General features: G+C 40.9%; 1 protein-coding gene across 11 annotated transcripts in view; it reads left to right on the top strand.

Moving 5' to 3' along the window:
* Nucleotides 1-4437, top strand: part of ARID1B (AT-rich interaction domain 1B) — a 336590-nt gene extending 332153 nt beyond the window's left edge. For all 11 annotated transcript variants that reach the window (XM_080389084.1, XM_080389087.1, XM_080389081.1 and 8 more), the window contains one exon: nucleotides 1341-4437. In XM_080389084.1, coding sequence (XP_080245210.1) covers nucleotides 1341-3053 — 1713 coding nt within the window. In that variant the 3' untranslated portion in view covers nucleotides 3054-4437. The remainder of the gene's footprint in view (nucleotides 1-1340) is intronic.
* The last annotated feature ends 8829 nt before the right edge of the window (nucleotides 4438-13266 follow it).

Below are 13266 nucleotides of genomic sequence, written 5' to 3' on the forward strand. Positions count from 1 at the left end.
AATGCACATCATCTCAAATTTGTACAAATTAAATATTCAGTTTCTCTGCTCCATTCATTCCTTGGTTACTAATAGCATAACTCATATTTTTTTAAATATAATGACCTTTTTTTAAAATACAGGCACAAATGGTACATTTCATCCCACCTAACTTTAGAACTGTGGATATCTATAGCATGATTCATCTCATCCTGAAGTAGATATCTAAAATAGGTCAGATGAATCATACCCTAGGAATGGCCTGTAAAAGACCATTGATTATAAAAGGAATCTAGACAACTAGGTTGGGTGTGTAACTGTTGCGGGTGTTTGAAGTTAAGCGAGGTGAATCTCTGAATTCTGTTAGAAATTGCATTAATGCACCCTGTGCAAGTTGCACAGAACACCAGGCTTATTTTAAATATATATATTTTTTGTTATTTTTGCCTCGGACTCTTATTTCCAATGGCAGTCAGGACTCCATATGATGGCTGATAATTCCTGCTCTTCATAAGCAGCAGTTTGTTGTTAATTCTGTGAGGTTTTGGCAATCATAAGAGAATACAGAATGGACAAAAGGATACATTTTGCTGAAAACCTGTTAGCCCACGATTTAAAAAAAAAAACCACTAAAAGCCAGATAATCAGGCTGAACTCATAACAAAGAACTTTTAGTAATAAAGTCACTGAGGGTAAATAGCAAGTCCAACTATTGCCTTTCCATAAGAAGGTGATTACAAGTCAATTAAGAGGATTAAACCTAAATGAAAACTGTTTCTGAAGGGGACTTAACAGCAGCAGGCTCCAGTAACATTTTTTAAATATCGCCAGGCAAAAATGGAACTATTCCAATAGAGATGGAATATTATTCTAAGATGTCAGTACCTAGACCTTGATCTGCAGATTCCTACAGGGCAGTTGGTTGTAGAGACTGAGACGCAAAGGGGGAGAGGAAGAATTGTAAACTTTAGGCATCTAATAAAAGTACAAATCAGAAAAATGAAGTGCATTTAAATTTCAGTACTCTGTACAGAAAATGAAGACTACTGGAAACTTCCAAGGGGACAGAGCAGCTAGGGTATATGTCTACTGTATCTTAAAGGAGACGTACAAATAAAGTTCTGTACTTCTCATAGCTGTTACGGTTTAAGTAAATGGAGCCATGATAGTTTGACATTATATACTGTCTGGACAGATGCTAGAAGAATTTCCTTTGATTTATTTCCATAACGGAGGACCTAGTCACAAGTGCACAGCAGGAGGAGGGAGATATTCACAGATATATGCATCAGTGTTCCTAATAAAATTCTGTGCAGACAAAAATATTTATCTGATTTTTATGTTCTTTCTTCTCCCCTCAGTTGTCTGGATTTCTTGAGCTTTTAGTAGAATATTTTAGAAAATGCCTGATTGACATTTTTGGAATCCTTATGGAATATGAAGTGGGAGATCCAGGCCACAAAGCACTTGATCACAAAGCAGCCAAGAAAGATGATAGCCAGCCCTTGGCAGAGGATACTGGAAAAGAGGAGAACGACGAATGTATTGACTATTTTGATGAAGATGAGGAGGAGGGGGAGGACGAAAAGGTAGAAGGAGAAGAAAAGAGCATTGTTTTTTCCACTCCTGGTGCCATTGCTGAACCAGGTGAGAGGCCAAAACAAGCCAGTAAATTTGACAAGCTGCCAATAAAGATTGTAAAGAAAAATAATCTATTTGTTGTTGACCGATCTGACAAACTTGGACGTGTTCAGGAATTTGATAGTGGACTTCTCCACTGGCAGCTTGGTGGTGGTGACACAACTGAGCATATCCAGACTCACTTTGAAAGCAAAATGGAGATTCCTCCACGCAGGAAAGCCCCTCCTCCCTTGAACTCTCCAAGCAAAAAGAAGGACCTCGAGGGGAAAAGTGAATCTGAGGAACAGCAAGAAAAAAGTATAACAGCAACCATTGATGATGTCCTCTCAGCTCGGCCAGGAGCATTGCCTGAAGACTCAAACTCTGGTTCCCAAACAGAGAGCAGTAAATTTCCCTTTGGGATTCACCAAGCCAAAAGCCACCGGAATATTAAACTGCTAGAGGATGAGCCAAGGAGCCGGGATGAGACTCCTCTATGCACCATAACTCACTGGCAAGACTCCTTGGCCAAACGCTGCATCTGTGTGTCAAATATCGTCCGTAGCTTGTCTTTTGTGCCTGGCAATGACACCGAAATGTCCAAACATCCAGGCTTGGTGCTGATCCTGGGAAAGTTGATCCTTCTTCACCATGAGCATCCAGAAAGAAAGCGAGCACCGCAGACTTACGAGAAAGAGGAAGAGGAGGACAAAGGGGTGGCCTGCAGCAAGGATGAGTGGTGGTGGGACTGCCTCGAGGTCTTGAGGGATAATACATTGGTCACATTAGCCAACATTTCTGGGCAGCTAGACTTGTCTGCTTACACAGAAAGCATCTGTTTGCCAATTTTGGATGGCTTGCTGCACTGGATGGTGTGCCCGTCTGCAGAGGCACAGGATCCTTTTCCAACCGTGGGGCCCAACTCAGTTCTTTCGCCTCAGAGACTTGTGCTGGAGACCCTGTGTAAGCTCAGTATCCAGGACAATAACGTGGACCTTATCTTGGCCACCCCCCCATTCAGTCGTCAGGAGAAACTCTACGCTACTTTAGTTAGGTACGTTGGGGACCGCAAAAACCCGGTCTGCCGAGAAATGTCCATGGCGCTTTTATCGAACCTTGCCCAGGGGGACACATTAGCAGCAAGGGCAATAGCTGTGCAGAAGGGAAGCATCGGAAACTTGATAAGCTTCCTGGAGGATGGGGTCACTATGGCCCAGTACCAGCAGAGCCAGCATAACCTCATGCACATGCAGCCTCCACCTCTGGAGCCACCTAGCGTAGACATGATGTGCAGGGCAGCCAAGGCCTTGCTGGCCATGGCGAGAGTGGACGAGAACCGCTCAGAGTTCCTTTTGCACGAGGGTCGTTTGCTGGATATCTCAATATCTGCTGTCCTGAACTCTCTGGTTGCATCTGTCATCTGTGATGTACTTTTTCAGATTGGGCAGTTATGACATAAGTGAGAAGCCAAGCATGTGTGAGTGGAGATTAGAGGGTCACATATAACTGGCTGTTTTCTGTTCTTGTTTATCCAACGTAGGAAGAAGGAAAAAAAAAAAAAGAATCTTTGCTCCTCTGCCCCATTCACTATTTACCAATTGGGAATTAAAGAAATTATTAATTTGAACAGTTATGAAATTAATATTTGCTGTCTATGTGTATAAGTACATCTTTTTATTTTATTTTTTTTAACCAAAGTTGCTGTCTAGTACATTCAAAGGTCACACTTTTTTTTTCCATAGATTATCCTTTTCAATGTTCTTTTCCATGTTTGTATTGCATATTTTTTGGGAAGCGAACTAGTGACTTTTTAAAAAAAATGTTATGGCAAACCATTGTATGATGGGGAAAAAAATCTCACCACTTTGAAACAAAAAGGTGAAAAATAACCAACATACCAAGTTCCTGTGTGTTTTATTTTTTCAAATAAGGAAAAAATAAAAAAAAACTTGTATACCATCACCCAAAGCTCTGTGCAATAGAAGATTATAGTGATGTAGGTGTAGGGGATCAAGGAGGGTGTCAGTCAGTAGTCAAAATACAAAACGATACTGGTTTCTCCTCAGGAGAAATGGTTACATTAGGCTAGGAGCAAAACAAAACAAAAAAGTCAAGTTAAAAGATTTTTAAACAAAACCTGATGATAAACATCAATTGCTTCCTCACCAGAACTGTCTTGTCTACATCTGGGTTTTTTTTGACCTTCCACAATGACAGTTCTTCACAATTCCTTTAATCATTTTTTAAAATATTTTTTTATTGCCTAAGGGCCGTGATGTATATAGAAGTTGTACATTAAACATACCCTCATTTTTTTTTTTTAGTACAAAGTTTTTAGTTTCTTTTTCATGATGTGGTATCTACAAAGTGATAGTAGAATTATTTTTTCTTTCATTTGGGCCATATCTCCAAAAAATAAAAAAAAAAGAAAAAAGAGAAAACCCAACACAGAAAACCAACAACTGAGGGTAATGTACAAGTTTCTGTATGTATAAAGTCATGCTCTATTTCGGGAGAGCAGCCGATCACAATTTGCTTTATAAATCAAGGTGTGGAAATGGTTACGTATGGATTGATTTAAGAAAATGGTTACCAGTCTACAGACAAAAGAAAATATATACAGGAAAAAAAAAAGGAAGAAACACAACTTCAAAGATTTTTCAGTGACAAGAATCTGCATTTGTATTTCAAGATAATGTAGTTAAAAAAAAAAGAAAAAACTTGATGTAAATTCCTCCTTTTCCTCTGGCTTAATGAATTTCATTTATTCAGTATAAAATCTTTATATGTTCCACATGTTAAGAATAAATGTACATTAAATCTTGTTAAGCACTGTGATGGGTGTTCTTGAATAATGTTCTAGTTGCAGTGTGGGATATCAGAAAGCAAAGTAATTACAAGAAAGAGCAATAATGACTATTCTTTCCCCCTACTTTATTATTACGACCTTCAAAAATACTACACTACCATATTGCAGCAACTTGCTCTCCTTCTAGAAGAGCCTTCTTGCATCACAGAGAAGTGTTTTTAATTCTTACTTACAAAACCACAAAGCCTCAAAGGGGAAGACACGGCTGGCAAATGATAGTTCTGACTATGCAGGTATCCAGTCTCCGTGCTGTGTTTGGGGGACTGAGGACGGATGTTAGAAAAAGTGACAGATTTTGTTAAAGCAATAACCAACTTGAAGAAATTGATCTGTATTCACTACCTGTAATTCTCTCTGTTGGTTAAAGGTGCAAATACCCCAGTGATGTGGGTATTTAGAATAAACACCCACCCACTTCTCGATACTGTATGTGTCATTGCATACTTACATGGCCTCTTATCCTGGGAGTCCCCCATTAAAGTGGATCAGGTTTTAATAGAGCACATCCATCGTTATAATTGGTGGGAGATGGCCATTTCAGCTTCAGGAATTATCTGGTTTCAGATACATCCACTCTCACCTGGTGATATCTTGTTGCTGAATATTGTTCAAGCGCTAATTTTTGCTATTTCATCTTGGATCATTGACTTTGTTAGTGTGATCATAAAAAGCTAATAATAATCAATTTCCCTGGAATTGCCACATAATTACACTGTTAGTGGATATCCTCCTCCCCTCTCCAATAACAATACGAAGGTACTTGAAAATTACAGCCCCCTTTGGCATACTGCCCATCTTGTTCGTATAGATTGCTATAATATTAATATATGTAAAAGAATTTCAGAGACAGGTAAAGTACATACAATTATAAGCCAAGTTTGAAACATGACTCCCTAGCGTCATGAAAAGCAATTTCTCCTTCTGGCTTTTCTTACTCAGTAATCTCTCCACTCCCCCATCACCTGCCACAGTGGTCAGTCTTTGTCTTGCATATTACTGCATTCAGAAATACAGGGTGAATTATAACCCACTTACAACTCTTCATCACAGAAGGAGGTGTATTTCAGGGATGATTTTTACAGCTTAATACTGGGCAGTGTGGAAGTAGTATCCCTTGCTAAACGTACTTCTTTCGAACACTTTACTGCCTGATATTACCCCATGGATACAAGCAAGCTGTTAAATAAACCCTCTGCTGAGCAATACTCCTCACCCCTTTCCTGTCAAGGACAAGAAAGGACGTCTGTTCTCTTTTCTCTTCAGCAGTCGGACCCAGAGTGCTCTGGGGGAAACTACACCTGTGGCAAAACTCTCGCGAGCTGTCAAAGGCAGCACACTAATGTTATTCAGGACTGCTCTGAGCCTGATTAAACAGTGTGGTGGGGAATAAACACCCAGCCGGCCACATAACGTCCGTATGTATCTAACAGTGCAGCTAGTTTTCCAGTTGGGCCAAGAACTAGATTGAGAACTGGAAGAGTGGAAGGGAAAGGTTAATAATGCAGATTCTCCCTGAATAAGATTTTATGTTGTTACAGTAGGAGTAAATGATCTAAATCACTAGTTAGTATTACAGAACATTTACCAGAAGAAAGGTAAAGCGTAAGAACTCCAGTTCCCTCTGTTGTCTACATCTGATTTCACTTCTCCCATAACGTTCTCTTAAGCCTTTGGAGCAAACCTGCTCGTGAGACTTTTGAACTTGGTGTGTTCTGACTGAATCCTGAACAAGCTTGAGCTGCTGTTAGTATTGTTCCTGCAAGAGGTATTTTGGGTTTCAGGTTTTTTAAAAAAATCTACATTTTTGTGTGGATGTGGTCACAGATACTCTGTAGCGAAGCTCAGACAAGTACCAACAAGAAGGTGCAATATTTGAAATTTTAAAAATGCAATGAGTTATTTAGGGGAAAGCAACCAATTAGTATTTTGGGCAGTAGTCAAACACAAGTATTTTACTAATATATGTATCAATACTCTACCTGTTTCTTTGGCAGGCCCAAGAGCTAATTGCTTATAGATTGAAAGGGCAGCAATGAGATACATAAGAGTCCCTGAATCATAACTGACCTTTAGAGTTACTTCAGAAATTAAAAGATGCCTATCGCCTCTGGCAGGAAAAAATGATTTTGTTTCTTGTTAACATAATGATGTCCTACGGTATCCTTAAAAAATAAAGCCCAACAAAAAACAAAACCAAAAAAAACCAACACATGAAAACATCCTGCTCGGAAACACCATGGTTTCAGCTACCCAAAAGGAAGGACGCAGAAGAAAAATCCATCCACATGCTTAAAAGCCTGTGCACTTTCTCTTCCATTTTTTGCTGGTTTTTGCTGTTCTAGAACCACAATCGGTGAACTCTGTGCCATACATCTCTACCGTGACACCATTACCTTTTTGGCCTGGATACATCCAGAAGAAAGATTTACTTATTTAGAGAGCCATTATAGCAAAAGCATATGCATATCTTCCACATTGATTCCTATACAACAGTTTTACAGTGCAATGCAGGGTACACCTCTGATTTTACAAATAATGTAAAAACACCTCTTGGCAATAATCAAGTGTAGCTGTTATTTATGGCACAAACACTCCCATCCCAAAAAAGACCGGCCATTGCAGGGGGTGGGTTCATTTCCAGTGTCTTACAACCCATGTCATCATGCTTCACTCTCATCCTGAAGCTGCTGTTCAATGTTACTCAGTAGCAAAGAAAATGACTTGAACTCCTGTTACAAGAGGAAGAGTTGTAAGCATGCATAGTGCAGATGCCCAAGCTAACTTGACACTAAACTGGCAATGCGGGAACTGAACTGAGGTGGCACACAGCTAGTTACCCTTTCAAGAATCTGTGTGTAGGTTCCTTACTCTGCAAGCAGTAGTACTGGTGTACCTAAGAAATAGTACGCTCCCATTGCCCAAACACCGTAATAGCACTATCACAGCAGTCTTTTCTGTTTTAAATAGGAGCACAGTCTCAAATTTTGAGACAAGTTCTCCAGAGAGGGATGATGACTTCTGTTTTTATCACCATCAACCTGGTAACATCAAATACGTGGAAACCACACGCACACAAAACCACAAAGCAGTCCCTGCTGCAAAAAGCTTATTTTCCAAGTCATGAACAAGTAACTGCAGGCAGAGACAGTAGAAAATGGAAACGAGCAATAATAAACTGAAAAGGCAGGTAAGGTACAACTCTTGCAGCAGAGTGAAATCACAAAGATCTAGAACAGGGGTCCTCAAACTACAGCCCCCCAGAGTCCTCAATCCGGCCCCCGGTATTTACAGACCCCCCTGCCGCGGGTCAGGGGGGGAACCAAGCAGCCGCAGATGACTGCCTGCCACTGCATCCGCGCGCCGGCCCCCTGGTTAAACAGTCTGAGGACCCCTGGTCTAGAACATGGCCCCATACCACCTGCAAATTTAATTTTCCTCAGGATAATTTGTAAAATTCCTGGATGTTCGCCCCTTCTGTTTTCTCATTATGAAATACTGCACTTCCCGTGCCCAATTCCTTTCCTTCCATCCCTCACAAAGACTTTTTTAAGGATTATTTAGTCTGATGAAAGGAGAGAGAAAAGTACTGAGGGAGGAAAGGGAGAAAAGATGTGGCCATTTAGATAAAGGGAGGTAAAACATGAAGAAAAGAGCTGAAAGAAAAGCATCCCTGCTGCACTGCTCTGTTCTTACATTTGGGTCATTCAAAAGAAATGAATAATTAAACCAAGCTAGGGGAAATTGGTATTTCACTGGTAGCTGGTATAAAGGGAAAGGAAGTAAAAAGAGATTTTAAGAAGTAGGAGGAGCAAGGAAAGGGAAGGCAAAGGAAAAAATGAGCCTCCACTTGCAGACTGGTAATTCAGTTTTTACTTAATTACATTTACCTTTCAAATCGCCAAGGCAGCAGGAATGAGGAAGGATTAATACTGTCTTCATTGTTAAATTCACCCCCAGTTGTTTATTTGTGCAGTGTCAGAAATAGGTTTTTGAAGTCTGGCCTTCCTTTCCGTGATTGTCAGGAGATGTGGGTACAGGAGACAGCTGTTCTGGACTGCATACCAAATCCAGCTATTCACATGCCTAAATGACTTGATTTGTGATTCCAATCACTTATTCTAACTAAAGTCTAAAATGTATTTCATTTCAATGCTGTTGTACAGTGTAAAAAAACTAGGTTTATACTTCAGTGTTTTTAACTGACCTAAACTAATGAGATGAAGGAGCAAGATCCTCTTCCAGTGCCTTCAACAGGGCTATGACATCTTACCCTGCATTTGTTAATTTACTTGGTCTGTCGTTACTTAGTATACATTGCATTTCCATTAATTAACGATAGTTATTTACATTGAAAGGGGTGATGGGGTGGAATTGCCTAGCTAGCAGAGTAAATCCCTAATGACTCAGGCATCTCTGCAATGTTTATCCAGGTCTGCAAAGAGATTCCTGAAGGACAAACATTCTGACTTTTGCTCCACTATGGAGTATTTTAAAAAGGAAAGTTCGTGTATTATCATGCCAGGGGAAAGATACATGATTATCTAACATGAAAAACTATTAGAGACATGCTAGAAAAAAGCTTACAGTACTCCATGATGCGATTATACTTTACATGTAGCAATTTGGTTATCAGTTCTACATATACATCTGCAACAGAAGAAAAGTAACTAAATCCAGCACATGTCAAATTATGACACAAAACTGCAAAGTCAACTGTTTAATCTCTTTTTCTCTAAGAGAACTCAAAAAGAAACAATGTTGACTGGTTGTATCACCACCACTAGAGCTTACCATGGGCTCCTTACAGAAATGTAGAGGTTTGTAAGACGAAATATGAAGCTCTGCACAGAAAAAACACAGCAACTGAGAAATACTGAGATTTAAGCACAAGGCTTCATCAGCAGAACTAGCACTATACATTTTATATGCAGTTAGGGAAGACAGACTTGCAACAACAAATAATTTGTTATCAATATCCTGTACCCACCTAAAAAGTGTATTTCCATCCATTTTGTAGCACTGGTAGATCTCATAAGAGTAGTGCAGAGGTTGTTGTTCTCTTTTGTTCTTCTTTTTCTTTCCTAATAGTTACTCTGAACTCTCATTTGCTTCCTTTCCCGTGTGCATTAGTACCAAATACAGAGTCCTGATTTTTTAAATAGCTGAATATCCTGGGTTTTCCCTATTATTGATACCTTTCAGTATACAGAGGGATTTCTTCATTGTGCTGGATTGTATCACCAGTTCTTGAGACAGCACCATCTCCTGAAGGTTCTTATCCTGAAGGGAAAAGCGATTACAATGGGCTCACAGCCTTAATACTGTGGAGGTAGCTGAGATCTGTCAAGGAGAAGTAAAGAAGAGAAAAAGGCTTCAAGTCATGCCTTTGACATTTCTCCATGTCGTCAAAAGATAGGCACGTTTCTTATGGTAAACATAAATAACCAGCCTTTCCAGGAAGCAACTGTAACTTCCTCAGCTTTTCTATTATATAGGGTCTTTTGAGTAAAGAGAATTTTCTTTAAATATCAATAAAACTGCCCGTTTAAAAGCACTTAGATGCATGACCAGCATACTCTTGTGAAAATAACATTATGGCCTCTGTAACGTCAGCTCAGCCACAGCTCATTCTGTATCTCAAGTAGCTCACACATATTTATTAGCCTAGCATATGCCAACCTTCCACAACATGCTTATCTTGTCTAGGAAAAAGGGACTCACAGAACCAAAACATTGACTAGTGGGCCATCAGCTGAGATATATTTTGTTCCTTATGTATGGCACAAGGAAGAAATATGCCAATATATGTGTATGTACAGGTCATACCTATTAAACACCTTCTTTTAAACAGGAGACTTTTACACTAGCTTTCGTTAGCTTCTTTTATCTTCAGCTGCAGCTAGGTATGTTCTTCTGGCTGTGGCTTTGCCTGAGGAGGTTACCAGTCCTGGCCTGTGCCTCCTAGAAGTTACCATCTCCCTGCAAACACAGCAGCACTACTGCTAGTGGTACTGTTTCAAACCTAGTCCAGGCAAAGCCAGTTAAGCACTTAATGCGTTCAGGTGTTTTGTTCCCTTGTTTTTCCACCCAGAGCATCTTGACAGCTGCTATGACTGTACGCTCACAGAGCTATTCACCCGTTATGCTACAAACGATGATTTGTTGCTGGCTGCAAGCTCTCCAGGAGCCAGTGGATTTGATGTACCTCTCAGAGCATCTCAAAGCCTAGTGTGAGAGAGCGCCAACATGCACTGGAAAACAAAGTGCTGCTGGACCTTCAGCCTGATCACACAGAAGTGCAGCACAGCTTCTTGTCCCAGGAACAGGCAGAGGAGGTGGTGCTAGATAAACTCATGCTGAAAGGGCACTACAAAGTATACTAATAAATAATTACCTAAGGAGACAGCACAATTCCTATTAAATTCCTGTAATGGGCAGTCTAACCTGCATTCTGTTTGCTTGGGTTTTGTTTGCTTTTGCACCCACTGTTTGTGAAACTATACATTCTACTACAAGAGCAGAAGAAAAGCTGCTCAGCAGGGTGAGAAGCAATCCATCACAAAGGTGCGGCGGCCCCGAAGGTCACACACGCTGCTCTGGGCAGCAGTGCCACCGCTGGGCAGGCTCGGAAGAAAGCTGGTAATCCCCTAATTTGTGTGTATTTGCCAGTCCCTCTCCATCAGCAGCACTCTTCTGCCTCGGGACTGAAAGCGGCGGTGAGGGTTGGAGGGAGGGTTGTTCCCAGTTTAGAGTTTTTAACTGGCAGTCAGTCAGGTGGGAGATGACAAGGATACGTGGAAAGAGAGAAGCACCCGTAGCTCCTCCCGGTGCGACACGCGGGACTGTCCGAGAGCTCCTTCGGTCCCTCCTGGCCGCGCCGGCCCCTGCGGGTCCCGCCGGTTTCCACACACCCGCGGGCGGCCGCGGCCCCGGCCCCTTCCCGCCCGGCAGGGCCGCGCTCGTGCCGCCTCGCCGCGCGGCGCCCGCCATCGAGAACCTTCTCGTCCCCTCGGCGGGGCCGTGGCGGGGGACCTGGGCTCGCCGAGCCGCCGTCCCACATGCCACCTTAGGGACGCTTTTCTGGGGAGCCCCCGCTTGCTGCAGCGCGAGGTGCCTTCCCCCCTCCTCAGCCTACCCTTTCGGCTGCGCTCAGACACATAATTCAATTACCGTACGCTGAAATTTATTGTTTAAAATGGTACTTAGGTTTAATGCTTTTCCAATACTGCATTGCTATTTGAAATCAATTCATAAAACTCTTTACACGTACTATTTAAATTAACTTTAATCTGAAGCCTAAGCAGAATCAATATTTAGCAGGTTTCTGCAATCTGTCCAAGTCTATTTACATAGGGAAGGGGCTGCCCGCGCAGGGGCCGGGGCGACCCCCCCAGCCCTTGCCCCGCAGCGCGCCACCGAGCTTCCTAACCCACAACTATCATGCAACCCTCACCCACCTTTTTAATCCAGCGTCATCAGCTGGGTACCGTCGATGCTTTCCTGAAAAGTCAATCTCACTTTGTTTTTTGCCCCCGCTGAGAACAGGATCAAGTTAAAGTAATTTTTGTTTGGTACACTAAAAAATGGAGAGGCAGGTGTAAAAGCCTGTGTAAGTGTTTGAATTCATTTTTTTTCCTTTTCACTAGGCTGAGTTTTATGAGAACTCTATTTATGACCAACGCTTTTGTCATCAGTCTTTGGTAACCCAGCAATTAACATACTATACCAAACTTAAGCACATTATGAGATCAGCTTGTCCCAGTTTTGAAAATCCTTCTAGTTCTTACTGAAAGAAATACGAGTAGCAGTCATTCACTGAAAGAACCACTTTTCATTCTTAAACTGTTAAAAATTGCAATCCTCACGTTTATAAATATCTGGTGATATTTAATATTTTAAAACCCTTTCAGTGGCATGCTGATATATTATAGACACACCTCTTCATTTTCATGGAATCCAAAGTTTAAAAGAAATATCTTCTGTTCCAAAATTATTTGGATGATAAAGAAAAAGTAATTGATAACATTTATTATGCAACCCTCAAGACCAAACAATGATTTTGCTATAGTGAATTATGAAGAATGCAAGCAGAACAATCATGTAAGCATAAATTTTCATTTTCCAATTAGTTTGTAGGCAGTGGTGTTTACTAGTGTTAGTGTCAGCATTATCAGCTATAGATAAGACAAAGTTTAAAATGCGTGTTACTATATTTTCACATTTTTTAACAATCTTTCTGCAATTTTAGTGCTGTTTTGAAAATGACCAAATAAATAATGACTTATTCTCCCTTTAACTGTGTAGTAACAAAGTATTGTGGTATTTTGATAAGTCTATGATTCAAGGCATCTGGTGGCTGCAGACTAAGATACCAAGCACATCTTGATTTTCATTCTTTTTACTAGAAAGAAAACAACATAGTCACAGCACTATACAACAAAGTGATAGAAATTTTCTAAGTAAATAGGCAAAAACTGGCTAAAATAACAAAGGTCTCTGTAAGACTCTTAAACCTAAGTCTAAATGAAAAAGCAGACTGACTGCTTTCTATCTGAACTTCTTCCTCAACAACTTAATTTGATAGCTCATGAACTGGTATGGATCTGTCTTCATACCTCGTATCAAAGTCCTGCTTAGATGTTCCCTTCCAGCCACAAGGCTCCGTAAGGAGTGGCCTGCCTTACCAGGTATTAAAAGGTTTTGCAGCACTCCGAACCTCTCTCCCTAGCTCTTCCTTTCTGTAACCTCAAGGAGGGTTGACAAAGAGTTTAAAGGACTACAGGACACGAGCTGGTCTG

This window comes from Falco punctatus, assembly GCF_963210335.1.
Source record: "Falco punctatus genome assembly, chromosome: 5".
Classification (NCBI taxonomy): Eukaryota; Metazoa; Chordata; class Aves; order Falconiformes; family Falconidae; genus Falco; species Falco punctatus.